This window comes from Aplidium turbinatum, chromosome 4 (assembly GCF_918807975.1).
Source record: "Aplidium turbinatum chromosome 4, kaAplTurb1.1, whole genome shotgun sequence".
Classification (NCBI taxonomy): Eukaryota; Metazoa; Chordata; class Ascidiacea; order Aplousobranchia; family Polyclinidae; genus Aplidium; species Aplidium turbinatum.
This window is the reverse complement of record NC_137475.1, coordinates 9,008,637-9,021,710: the sequence shown is the minus strand read 5'-3', so window position 1 is coordinate 9,021,710 and position 13,074 is coordinate 9,008,637. Positions and strand designations below refer to the sequence as shown.

Genomic DNA, 13,074 nt, shown 5'->3' with positions numbered 1-13,074 from the left:
AAAATAGCGCATTTATGAAATTGCGTTAGTTGGGCTCCGATTCAGATTGAGACCCAATAAAAGTAACATATTCATGAAATTGCACTTCGAAACTATTTCACTCTTTACAGAGATATCATCCATTCATCAATATTTATTGGCCAAATTCCAAACATATATTGTTTGATTCAAGCTACTTTGACTAATAGAAAATTGATAACCAAGGTCCATGTTTTGCCACCAAAATATTTCTATATAATATTATTGCCCCAAAAGGACTGATGAGCTCACTTTGTCTGGCATTATTTTAAACATTTACCTGTGTGGGAATCGAACGCGGTCCTATTGACTTGCAAGTTCCAAACACTCGTTCCTTATTTGTGTGATAAATCATGTTGTTGGTTGCTTGGTTATATTCACCACAATGGAAGTTAATAGCAGTATCAGATAAATTATAAATCCAATTGCTTGTAACTGAACAAATGCATATTTTAAATTGAGCTTTGTTGATCAAAAACTTCAGGCTACGTACCAGTGGTGTTCTTGCTTACAAAATAATTTAATAATAGTTAATCAGTAGATAAGCGATTAACAAAAGTAACTTTCTCTCTACACAGCAAAGCTTATGTCTCCTGGATGAAGAAAAGAAAAAAGATGATATGGAATAAACAGATGTTAGAAAACGTCTAAACGTCACATTTACTTATTACATAAATTAGAAACATCTTCATAAAAGGAAATGGTAATTTTTGCACACAACACCTGTCGACAATATTGACAGAAAAAAATCAAGCAAACCTGTTAAGGAGGAAGATCCCGTATCTCCATAAATATCCATTCCTCCGTATCGAAATCCTTTTGAGTCGTGAATGATGTTCTCACGTATTGTGGCAAATAGGTTACATTGGTCCAGACTCTAATTAGTAATTAAGTTTCATATGGTGGTTAAATAAAAAAGTAAGATAAAAAATATTTCTGAAAAAGTTGGTTAGCGGTGTACTAATACTGTGCAGTATAGGCCTATATTTATTTGGTATCACGATACCTAACAGTAAACTACATTCCGCAGGTTTGCACTGGGCTATGAACGATATTGCTTTTAGTCGCCTATAAGTAAGGAGACAATACAGATATTTATTTAAGTTCATCCATTCTACAATCTACATATAGTTTATTTAAATTTTTGTTACTCAATAATTAAGTAACCTCCTGGTGAGTAACCAATTTTTCAAAATCAATTTTCTTGATTTTCTCATGATTAAATGCCAGTGACTTTGAAGAATTGTTTTTTGACTGCAGCCGATCTGTCGAGTGATGAAATGTTACCTAATTGTTTTGCGAATAAAAATATGGTTGGTTCTTATTATGTTAATCTCAACTGTCCATGATTGATAATCACGTTATTTCACGTTATTTATCACGCAGGGAAAAAGAGAAACGTAGTGGTACTTCTGGAGCGCAAATCTCAAAAACAAATGTAATTACAAATTTATTTTTAAAAGTAGATTACTTGCGTTACGTGTCAACAAAAATAACTTTAGAGCACTGTAAGCAATCATATAATAAAACTTTAAACACATTGCCAACACATTTGTACCTGTAAATAACACCTAAGTCTCAAAAAGTCCTTTTCTAACAAGTCACTCGTAGTTTATGTCAAAAGAGTTTACAATTCCATAATTCGTGATGGAAAATAAGCAAGTTTTGTATTTACATATTTTCTTTTAAGTCGATTTTCTTCTCTTTATTATGAAAAACATGACTTATAGTAGTAGCGCTAAGCACCAGAGGTGTGCATACTGTATATCAAACTTCTTATTAAACTATAAGTTTTTTTTCAGTATACTTTTGTGCCACATGTTTGTCTATTTGCATGCAGCATCACTAGATTATTATAGTTTTAATACGTTTTGGAAGAGCCTGTTGTATCTATGAGCTACCCTTTCAGTTTGTCCACATAGTATGTTCGTGGACAAATAAATGCCGGCAAAGTCATTCAAAATTCCGTTTCCGTATTTATAGATGTGGTTGCGTTCAATGTAAAACACACTTTTTCCTTTCGGCATGTGAGTTGTATTGAAGGTAGGCTGCCATCCAACCTGTGAAATCAAACAGTAAAACAATGCAAATAATTTCTTGAAAACAAAACTTTTAAAACTAATGCTATTTTGTATATTTTATATAAATTAAAGTTTTGGTGGACCTCCAGATTTTTTTTCCAGATCCGCTAGTGCTCTGAAATGACGTTCTTTCTTTAAATATTTTCTCAAGGTCTTTTTTCGTTGTTGATAAGCGTTGTTGTCATTCAATTGAACAATCCATGCTGAAGTGTACAGTAAAGGAACGTGATGTAAGCTTTGGCTATTTTTTGTTTTTCGGATCGAAGCAAACCACTTTTGCATCTACTAAAAAGGAAATCCTCATTCATAAACGTGACATGGCAAAAGAAAGACATTTGAAAACCTGCCAAACGTTAAGAATTCCTTGCGATTTCAAACGTTCCTTCTTTAACCCTATTTCCTGTGACGTATTTTGGCCAGTTGACTTGCGGAGGGGGGGGTCGGTGCGACACTATCACTTTCAGCTCGTGTAACTCAAAAACTACGCAAAATAGATCAATCAAATTTTCACATGATGCAGATAATTTATCTGACAACATAGCATCGAAAATCTTTTGCAATTTGTTCAACAGCGTAACTTGAAAAATCAAATAATTTGATGGTTGGTCATATTTTTTTATTTGACTTGAGAAATCGTTTCTTAATTACTTTATAATTGAGTGTGACGGGATAATTCCATTGTGTTGGATTTTAATCTCTTACGCGTGGACGTCGTCCACGCTTCAATGAAATCGTAATTGGCGTCTGACTTGCGTTTGCTTGTTGTTTTTCCCGAGGCATTGCAAAAATCTTTCGCTTTGTCTCAACATTTGCAGAGAATGAGACAAAATCACGGCAAAATAAACTGTTTCAAGTCATTTTTGAGCCATATGTTATAGTCTACACATTTTCAAATGTACTGTCATCGCTTGATATTAAAACTAAATCAAGCAATGAGCTTTAGTAAACATTTTATTTGTAACAATTGTGTTCAGTTCAGTTTTCTTTTCACACTCATACTGTCCAATTTGGTTATACATGATCAAGAAACACTTTGCAGTTTACAGCACATCCCAGGGAGCTATTTATTTGTTTTTAACATTGTTTCAACGTCTAGAGACGTTGAATTGATGTAAAAGTATCTGATTTGCTTTCTAGCTAGCGGTTGATACAGAAAAGAAAGGTAGCCTATTGGTGTCACATGGTGTTTGAACCACAACCTATCCAAAGGTAGTTACTTGCTTCGATAGGAGCTCGTTCCAACTTGGACCTTCATGCACTTCAAAAACAAAAAGTGTCTAGAACTCCTGACTGATAAACTATGTCACGATGCATTACAAAACTGATTTGTTTCCATACCTACCAACAATGATCACTTTGAATGAAATAATTTTGCAACAATTTTGATAAAGTGAAGTGATAATAATCGTTTAGTCAAATCCTATTGGTAGGCTATAGAAAAGGTCGTTTGTACATTGCCAAAGGGAACTCCCGTTCTGCGTGACAAACTCAAAGTCGTGGCATAACGATAGGAAAAATAAATACATTTAGCAAGATATCAAATCTTGCAAAAAAATCTTTTTTAGGCTGATTGTTATTATCATACAAAAAAATCACTAAAATTTTGACTTTTTTCTTCGGCAAAATTGAAGGTTTTTGATATTTTGAAAATGCACGTTTATGTCTAAGCGATTGAAACGGCTTTTTTATGTTGTCAACTAGATTTGCAAGATAAGGTTTTCTACATGTTTTTCTAATTTGTTGGACATGCATTTTGTGTCAAGCTATTTCTTACGCATTAGAAGATTTCTTTCTCTTCAAATTTTGAAATAACTTTTTAGATGCAGTTTACGGTTGACGGCATTACTGCAAAAGCCATCTTTTGTAATTGATAGGCTACATAACCAAAAACAAAAGGCGCATCAACTACTGCTGGCTGATAGACCACGTAACAATACATCATAATGATGTTTTTCCGAACCAAAGACCCAGAAAACCAATTTTGTTGTATATTAGTTCAGACGTTGAACCAGTGACAAAAAGTGATTTGCTGATTTGAAACAAAGTGATTGCTGTTCCCTATGTGCAAACCTTTTGATAAAAGTAATCAAGTTTTGGCCACAGCTTTCTGGTCCACTGAGGCTACTCTGGTCAATCGACTCACGTTGCAAATAACTTATCGACATTATTGGGTAGGCTCACACTGAAGTTGTTTTGTGTAAAGTCTTGCTTGTGAAAAAGTCGAAGTAAAAACACAAAAATGAAGTAAGTTATATTTACAAAGTATTATATTCTTGAATCAACCACAGTTTTAAAAAAAATTAGTTTGAACAGGTTTCATGTAATAGAAACTACAATTGATATCATCGCGAAGGATCAAATAGCTGTGAAAATCACTTCGAGCAATTGTTTGTTATGATTTTCATTTTTCATCATGCAAACCAAGGTGAACCTCAATATCATATTTTTATGCCAAACGATAAAAATCGTTTTTATTATTTTTTAGTTACTTTTAGGAGACAAGGAAAACAATCCGTATAAAAAATAATTCAATTCAACATATTTCCCTTATTTTGTCAGATATGTATTTCGTGCAACAATTTTTTAGAAAAATTGCTGAGTATGGTATCGCGTTTTAGATGCAGTCAGAGAATGCAACTTCGCGGTTGATGGCGTTATTACAAAAGCCAATCTTTTGTCACGGAAATGTATTCGAAAACAAAAAGGCTCAAAAGCGGCTGACTGATAGGATACGTTGCGATACGTTACAAAAACAAGGCATTGATTTCAGATTCTTTCAACCAAGCAAACAACTTTGCTCCAAATGACATAAACATCCAAATTTATTGGGAAAATGATATATGCCTACACCTTTTTGAGGTGAGCTTTTGTGAAAATAAGCTTTTGAAGATCAACATTTGAAAACAAAGTTTAAAATTATTGAGTTGGTCCTAATAGTGTTTCTGCTGAGATATATCAAAACTTTTCAATCCTCGTAGAGAAAAAATAATTTTGTAATCTCTCAAGCAACTGCAAAATTACCATTTAGGTAAAGATTCATTGCTGACAATACAGTATGTGCAATGTTTGTCAAAGCACAACAATTTCGCTGCGCGTGTTTTTCCACAAAAGCAGAGCAGTTTAGATAGACGATGTCAAGTTCTTTTCAGTATCCTTCAATCTCTCGTTTTTATAAAAACGTTTTAACAACATCCATAAATATTTATGTGAATATAATTGTACAGGTACATGCAGAAGTTTATTGGCGGGTCAAAAACTCACTCCTTGTTGCTTTCCGACAAGAAATCAACAAAAAACTTCCCACATCAGTTTGTTTGTTTTGTGAGATAGACTGAGTTTTGTCAAGAAATTTTCGTACGGCTTCTTGTTATAAGTTAGAAACAAAATGTATTGGCCATAGAAAACTATGTAAAATTACATCTTTTTCAGCATGGCTTATCGTGGAAACATAAAAAGCAGAGGCCAACAAGCACACTTTGTTTGATTGTTTTGTTGCATGAGACATGGACTTCTAAATAGTAGCACCTGGACTGGACACGCAGTGGCCAACATGTGGCCAAACAGTTGGTACAACAGTTGGCCAACAGTGGGCCAACAGGGTTAGTTACTTGGCTGTTGGCCCACTGTTGGTCAACCGTTGTACCAACTGTTTGGCCTCATGTTGGTCACTGCGTGTCCAGTCCAGGTGCTACTATTTGGAAGTCCATGCATGAGATAGAACCTGAAAAATTTGTTCTGTGATTGTGCACTGCCAGTAGCCTAATAAATAATTCGTTTAAGCAAATATGGCTATTTTTTGGTATTTAAATGAAACACTTGCGGTCTCTTAAAACTACTTAGCGGTCACCCAAACCAAACCTTAAAAAAAAACCTGGTTGCAGCTACCAACGGTGCTTAGACTGCTTAGTAGCCTACTTGAGCTTTATAACTGTGTTTTTTTGCTTTGTTTAAAGTGGATTTGGATTGTGGTGATGAATTAGTGGTGGTCAGCTTGGAAAAATGGTTTCAAAAATTGGTTTTTGTCATTCTGGCAATTTTTATTCTCCAGTTTATTTCCAAAACCGCTTATATCCACATTTCTAATTTTATAAAAAGGCGATTCTAAGCCTTCTAATATTCCTTAGATCTGGACAAACGTCATGGCTCAATTCATAAGGTAGTTATACATCGTTAGAAATCAAAAGCGCATTACATTTACCAAGCGAAACTGTCATAAACGTTTTTCGTGGTTTTCTCGAAATCACCGAAAGTGGACGTAAGCGGTTTTGGAAACAAGCTCTTCAATTGTAGAAAACCAATCAAATAAGTTCTTGCTGATAAATAAAACATGATTAGCGTACTTACTCCACTTATTTTTGCAATATTAATATCTACAAGAAAAAACAATCTTTACATTATTCAGTTTCAATTCATTACTAAAACATGATTTCAATCATACGTTGCTGTGATTGTGCGGATAAATAGAGCTTTGGTATTGTTTAAATTTGAGTATAAATTTTGTTGTACTGGTAGGCAGGTTTTTTTAAGGTTTGGTTTGTGTGACCTCTAAGTAGTTTTAAAGCCATATTTGCTTAAGACATAGCGAGAAACAACCATTACTTTTCTATCTGTAGTTGCAAGTCCAAATTTTGGGAAACCGCTGGAGAAACTTGGGGGACCGTTTCGGTCCCCCAAAACACCTTAAAAAACACTGCTGGTAGGCATACAATTTATTTTTGTAATAACCATCGGTCACTGTTGAGCACTTTCATTGCGTTAGTGGTTGAAAAAAGAACTTATATCATTTACTAAATTCCGATAGCGCATGGAAAGAACCTTTAACGTGTGATCGATGCAGACCAAATGCTGACAGAATGACTTTCCCAAAATGAAATTGACGTATTTTCTAAAGTTGAAATAGACTTTAGGGTATCCGCATGGTGGCATTTGTTGACTGACATCGCCAGATCTCACGCACAGAAAAAGAGCAGTTATTTATTGCATTACCACCCGCATGTATTCAATTGCAAACCAGACAACCACTCTATCTAGTCTAAACCTTTAGCAGACCTGAACCAGATAAAGTGGTTGTCTGGGGAGTGGGCTACTTTTGTCTACTTGTATTTATTAATTTTTTTTTTTTTTCACAACTAATTTGCATTGAAATTTCAATTTACTTGGCTGTTATAGTGACATATGTATAGATAGGCCATGCTAACGATCACGCTTTAACTTCTGGAAGCTGATCTGACACTTTAATACCAGTCTGAATCGCTGGTATAGATTTCTAGTCTGAGTGGTACCGGTAGTCTTTGTATATAGATATATTCTTGTTATACAATATAACTGTAAATTGTATTTGCTCTGCTAGCTGCATTGAGCACTTTGTTTGCAATTGCTACAATTTATACCTAGAATAAATATATTATTGTGCATATTTTGTTTGCTTTTGGGCTACTATTACCATGTAAATATTGAAGTAGATTTAGGCATTCGGGTTGGAGCACTGAAGATCATCTGGCAACACCAAAAACTGTGAAATTTGTTTAATTTTCAAACTTTATTCTCGGACTAAGAAAGCATATGATAGATTATTCCTGGCAGTTTCGCATACTTGTAGAGTAGATGCTTTGAACACTAACGCAGGGCCGGTTACCGAGATTGACAGAGTGAAGATTCCAGATGTCTCGAAGTTTTTTTGTCTGTAAGCTACATTATTTCATCCACCACGTGCCGCTGAATGGAGAGCAGTCCCAAAATGCGTTGCTCAAGCGCATACCCCGAGAGCCGAACTATCGCCGCTCCATCTTGACGCTTCTCCCTGTATAAAGTCAGACACTTTGCTAACTGAACTAGCTGGACAGTAATTGCAGTTTAGGGCTTGATTCCGCAGAAACATGAGTTGATCAACATTGTTTTTTTTTACTCCGTGAAATTTCAGAAATAATTTGGTAAAGTTTCCGCATCCAACGGTTTATGTGACTTCACATTATTTTTTAGTGCCAGACAGCAAACTAAAATATTCTTGTTATGGTTTCTACGCAACGTTTGGTTTTACAGCAGGGCATTTCACAAAATTCAATTTTCTGTTGTGTTTAGTGTTCATGTGTTTAGTGCGAAAGCAAAATATATGACAAAATTGCCCTTAAACGATGTCACAAAATCAATCTTGTATGAACATTTATCTGCAACAAGGACCCTAGCTAACTATTTAGAGGCATGTAAAATGATTATGAGAAATAGCTTGCCACACCCCAGCTAGAGCATTGCAAATGGTACCCCAGGGTGCCGCGCCACTCCGGTTGGGAATTATACTGGCCTACAATATCACTTCTTTCACATTATCTATAAAAACTTAGTCAACAGTTTATACTGTACAGTATATTTGTAGAATTTAAAAAAGGGAACATTCAGAAAAACAACAATTACCACTAAAAGTTTTTATCCATGACTGTAGATACTTTTCCCTAAGCAACAATAAAGAATTTGAGCATTGCGACATAGAGCTACCAATACCATTACCATTGCGATTGCAATCAAGAAGAATAGTGAAGAATAGAAAAAAAACACAAAATGCAGCATAAAATGAAATTGTGATGTTGGCTACGTGCTTTGCGTATATTACAACACGCGGCTGCCAAGGAACATACGTGCTTTGTGACACAAAGTAAACAGAAAAAAATCTTTGACATGAAATACTAAAAACCTCTTTTCAGAAAATTGAAAAGATAATTTAATTCGGCGTAATGTTAGCATCATTAATAAGTAGCTATTTTCCATATCTTACAATTATTATGTTCCTTGCAACATGTTAACAGTTTCTGATTTCGTTTGATGTATATTTCTACAATTCCCGTGATGTCATTGCTGAACGCAAAATGTCGTAATAAAATAAAAACATAAAATTAATTGCACACAGTATCCAGTCCATCAATGAAATATTTGACAAAACATCAGATGTAACTCTAGTTTTACGTCATTTAGAACTTTTGGTACTCATTTTATTCCTTGACGTTTTTGATAACGACAAAATTTTAATTACATATCGTACGCAACGATAAAGTTTTATTTCGTTTTTCGACAAATTTGATAAGTTTTATGATACTTTATTCGTAGAAAGTTGTTTTGAAACAAAATGTAAAGACATAAAACAGAAAAAAAAGACATTATTTCATCACTTCCTGTTTTTAGAAAGGTTAGTCAGCTTACAAAATTTTTCAACACATTATGATAAAATCAGCATGGGAAACAGAAAATTTACTGTTGTAGCCTACAGGGAACATGACATTCGTCGATACACAGAGGTCTATGGTTCTGATCCCTTCTTACTGTTTTTCATTTGATAAAAATTCACTGGTGTCTGTTGTAAAACATTGTCAAATATTACAACAGCAGAGAAAAGCAAAACGGTCACCTTACATCTACGTAAACATCTACGTAAAATTAACCTATAAATTAAATTTCAACTTGTGCAACTGTTATAAAGTCACTGCTAATGGAAAGATGAGAAAAACCTGCATCTACTTCCTACTGTATATCTTTAAGAAATGTGCTTGATAGGCAGAAGAGTATCTTCCATAATTTTGAAGTCTAGATATTACATGTAGTGAGAGAATGATTACAATAACTTCAATATTTTGGGATTATTATTCGCAACAGCACTTGTTTACGTACAAAACGTAGTAACAATTTCCTCCAAATTTGAAATACACCACAGTGGTAGGTATTCGTTTATGTTCTAACATAAAACACCCTCATCACAATCATGAATGAATTGATATAGCCTATTCATTTTAATCTTCTTTTACTCTCAACATGGGAATCAAAAAATTATGCGTAAATACATTTGAAGTGTTTTAAATATAAAATTCTTTAAAACTCCTAACAGTTTTACAAATAAGCTAACGTTAAAGTTTTCTGACCTTTTAAGAATGTCGAAAACACAAATACTATAAATAAAAGAAAATCTAAATTTCAAACTTCGAATTGTGTTTGTAATTTTAATTTTGACTAGTCACTGTTGCACGACACAAATGAGTTGTGTTAGTAAGAACTGTATCTCTATAATGCCTTTTAAAACATTAAACTTATAAATAAAGTGACATCAAATGCCTGGTGAACAGTTTCACTTTGTCTTTATGAAACCTATAGCTATTTGAAATACAATATCATATGTGAAAAAACAGCGTTAAAATTATTCCACTCAAAATTATAGTCAGCTTAGTGTTTGCAAACTTTAAAACCCAGTTAATTTTACCGCGTGCTGTTAATTGAACTAAAATATTTTATAACATTTGCAACGTTTTTTTAAGCAAACTGGTATATTTGGTCTGGTGTTGGACAATCCGTGCGTGATATATTACATCATACATAAAAGCTTTTAGTATTCATTGCAACACTAAATAATGACTTTGCAGTATGTTAGCTTGCGCAACTTTGTTCAAAACTTTGGTTATAAGTAAAAATAAATGTAATTGTTTTTCTTAATTTTTTAATGTTTATTGAATTTGAAACTCTTAAGAAATTAAAATCTACTTACCAAAGACACTGATCTTTTGTAAAACTTTGCTATAATGAAATTTAGTCATATAGCAATGTAGCCTACAGTAAATTAAATCAAACGTTTACAATACATTTTGGAAGATACTCTTCTGCCTATATCTATCAAGCGCATTTCTTAGAGATATAGGTTGTAGATGCAGGTCTTTCTTATCTTTCCACGAGCAGTGACTTTATAACAATTGCACAGGTTGCAATTTAATTTATAGATTATATATATACGTAATTTCTTAAAAGGTACCCGTTTTGCTTTTCTCTGCTATTGTAATATTTGACAATGTTTCACAACAAAAGCCAGTGAATTTTTATCAAATCAAAGGCATCCATTATTATTGTAAAGCTTTATTTTCAAACACATTTTAAGCTCTTTCCATTAAACTCAGTCATTAATTTCTTGGCGTCGTTCTTAAACAAGAACAATGCTAAACTCAAAATGTTACCATAGCAATTTAAACTCTTCTACAACTAATTTCTTACCTAAATAGTTTCAGCTCACGATGACCTATGGGAACCATTCGCGATGTATAGTATCACTTTGCAAAAAACATTATTTCTAACATTTTAAAAAAGAGCAGAGTTATAGTTGCTGAAAGCCTTTTATTAAGTTGTTAACATAGTTAAAAAAAAAATTAAAATTCTCTAAATGCTTCAAGATAACAATGCAAAAAAACTTCTTTGGGCGTTTTTGACCTATGTTATGCCTTTTAGAGTTAAAATGAAAAACATTGTCTCATTAGGTTTTCTAAAATTTGTGTGACTTTATGTTTCAATGACAATTGATGTGGAAATAATTGAGAAGGAACTGCTGAAAATCAACATCTTTTAAAATTAATGATAAAGCTTTGGTAGAGAGTTTGCTTTGTTGAACCATAGACAAACAAAACAAAGTAATTTTAGCGGATTTAATATGTGTTATTACAAAGAGGTATAACATAATTAAAAAATCAACTCAACGTTTTCGACACGTACGTTTGTCTTCATCAGGAATTACCTAAATTTGCAATATGCATAAAATGAAAATTAAAAGATAAACCTGACTAGGCATTACTGTATAACTGTAACGACACTCCTAACTGAAAAGCACAACTGAACAAGTGATACAAGAATGATTACATGTAAATTATACGGCGGGAAACAGATCACATGAGGTGTAAGTACAGGCATGATTGTAAAGTAAAATGATTTTAAAGTGATTTTAAAATTAAATATGCTCAAGGATTTTATCGATTGCGAATTAATGACTACAAATTTTATTTACTGTATAAACAGTACAAAATCTAAAAAAAATATTGTGGGCGACACATGAGTTTTAGAAAACAAAAGTTTTTAAAAGTAATGGACAATGTACAAGGATAGAGCCAGATAGTACAAATACTTTGGTAGGAAGTCTACGGGAATGCCTACAGAAAATGTTGACAAATTTTACCTTGTTTTTCGCACTTGTTGGGTATGTTTAAGCCCAAATTTTGTTTGTTTAAGATGCACACTTTGTACACAAATTCATCAACGTAAAACTTCATTTCTAAAAAAATTTAAGTTACAAGGTTTGATTTCGAACAAGTGCTTTCACTACCACGAAAGAATTTCAAGAATTTATTTATTGGCAAATGTTTTCACAGTGTTGTGTAGTCATTCAGAGACATTTTTTAAAGTTTGTTTGATACGTTTTCTCCTTTTCTCTAAAGTATATAAAACACATTTTTCTTCACATCTCCTTCAACACTGTAAAAACTAAACGTAATCGTTAACAGCTGAGTGATCAATGTTTCACTTCGGAGTGCACAGCAAGAATATTTTGTGTTTAAATGTTTCATAAAAAAAACTATTTCTCCTCTTAAATCTATTGCTGAAAATATATATGTCCTACTCCACCGATTAAGTTAGTTATATGAGATCAAGTGACCAAGACATTTGTGTGAAAACGTAAAAGTTTATTTTTTTTATGCTTTTTGGGGACATATAACTAAGTGCCTATACTGCTAACTGAGATGCTTTGTTGGATGTTTACTTGTAAAAGCAATTCAAAAAGGAATCAACATCTATCGTTTTATCGAGATTGGATATACAAAAATTGTCACTTATTGATAAGAACAGAGGTTTAAACTTTTTTTAAGTTGCATTTTGTGGAATAAATTTCAAACCGGGGCTCACATATAGTATACTAACATTTTATAGGAGAAAAATTTTTATTTATAAAATCACGTTTTATTTATTTTGGTATGAGCATTAACAAACAGGCTTTTCCAAGAAAAAACGAAAGAAATTAAGCTATTTGAACTTTCATGTCGTAATGATTTTACGATCGAAAATGTAATTCCTTCAGCTTTTATGCCATTTGATCGTTTTTTTCTGAAATTTCAACGGAAACAGTTTGAGAGGAGATGGTGGGGCCAATGTACAATTTTCAATGATTCAGTTTTAAAATAAATTGTTAAGT

General features: G+C 33.0%; 1 protein-coding gene across 1 annotated transcript in view; it reads right to left on the bottom strand.

The window, feature by feature from the left end:
- Window positions 1-2,045, bottom strand: part of LOC145768878 (uncharacterized) — a 36,950-nt gene extending 34,905 nt beyond the window's left edge. The window contains exons 1-3 of the mRNA XM_082580484.1: window positions 1,920-2,045; window positions 778-895; window positions 299-453 (exon numbers count right to left, since the gene is read on the bottom strand). Of these exons, the coding sequence (XP_082436610.1) occupies window positions 299-453; window positions 778-895; window positions 1,920-2,045 (399 nt within the window). The remainder of the gene's footprint in view (window positions 1-298; window positions 454-777; window positions 896-1,919) is intronic.
- Between the last annotated feature and the right edge of the window lie 11,029 nt (window positions 2,046-13,074).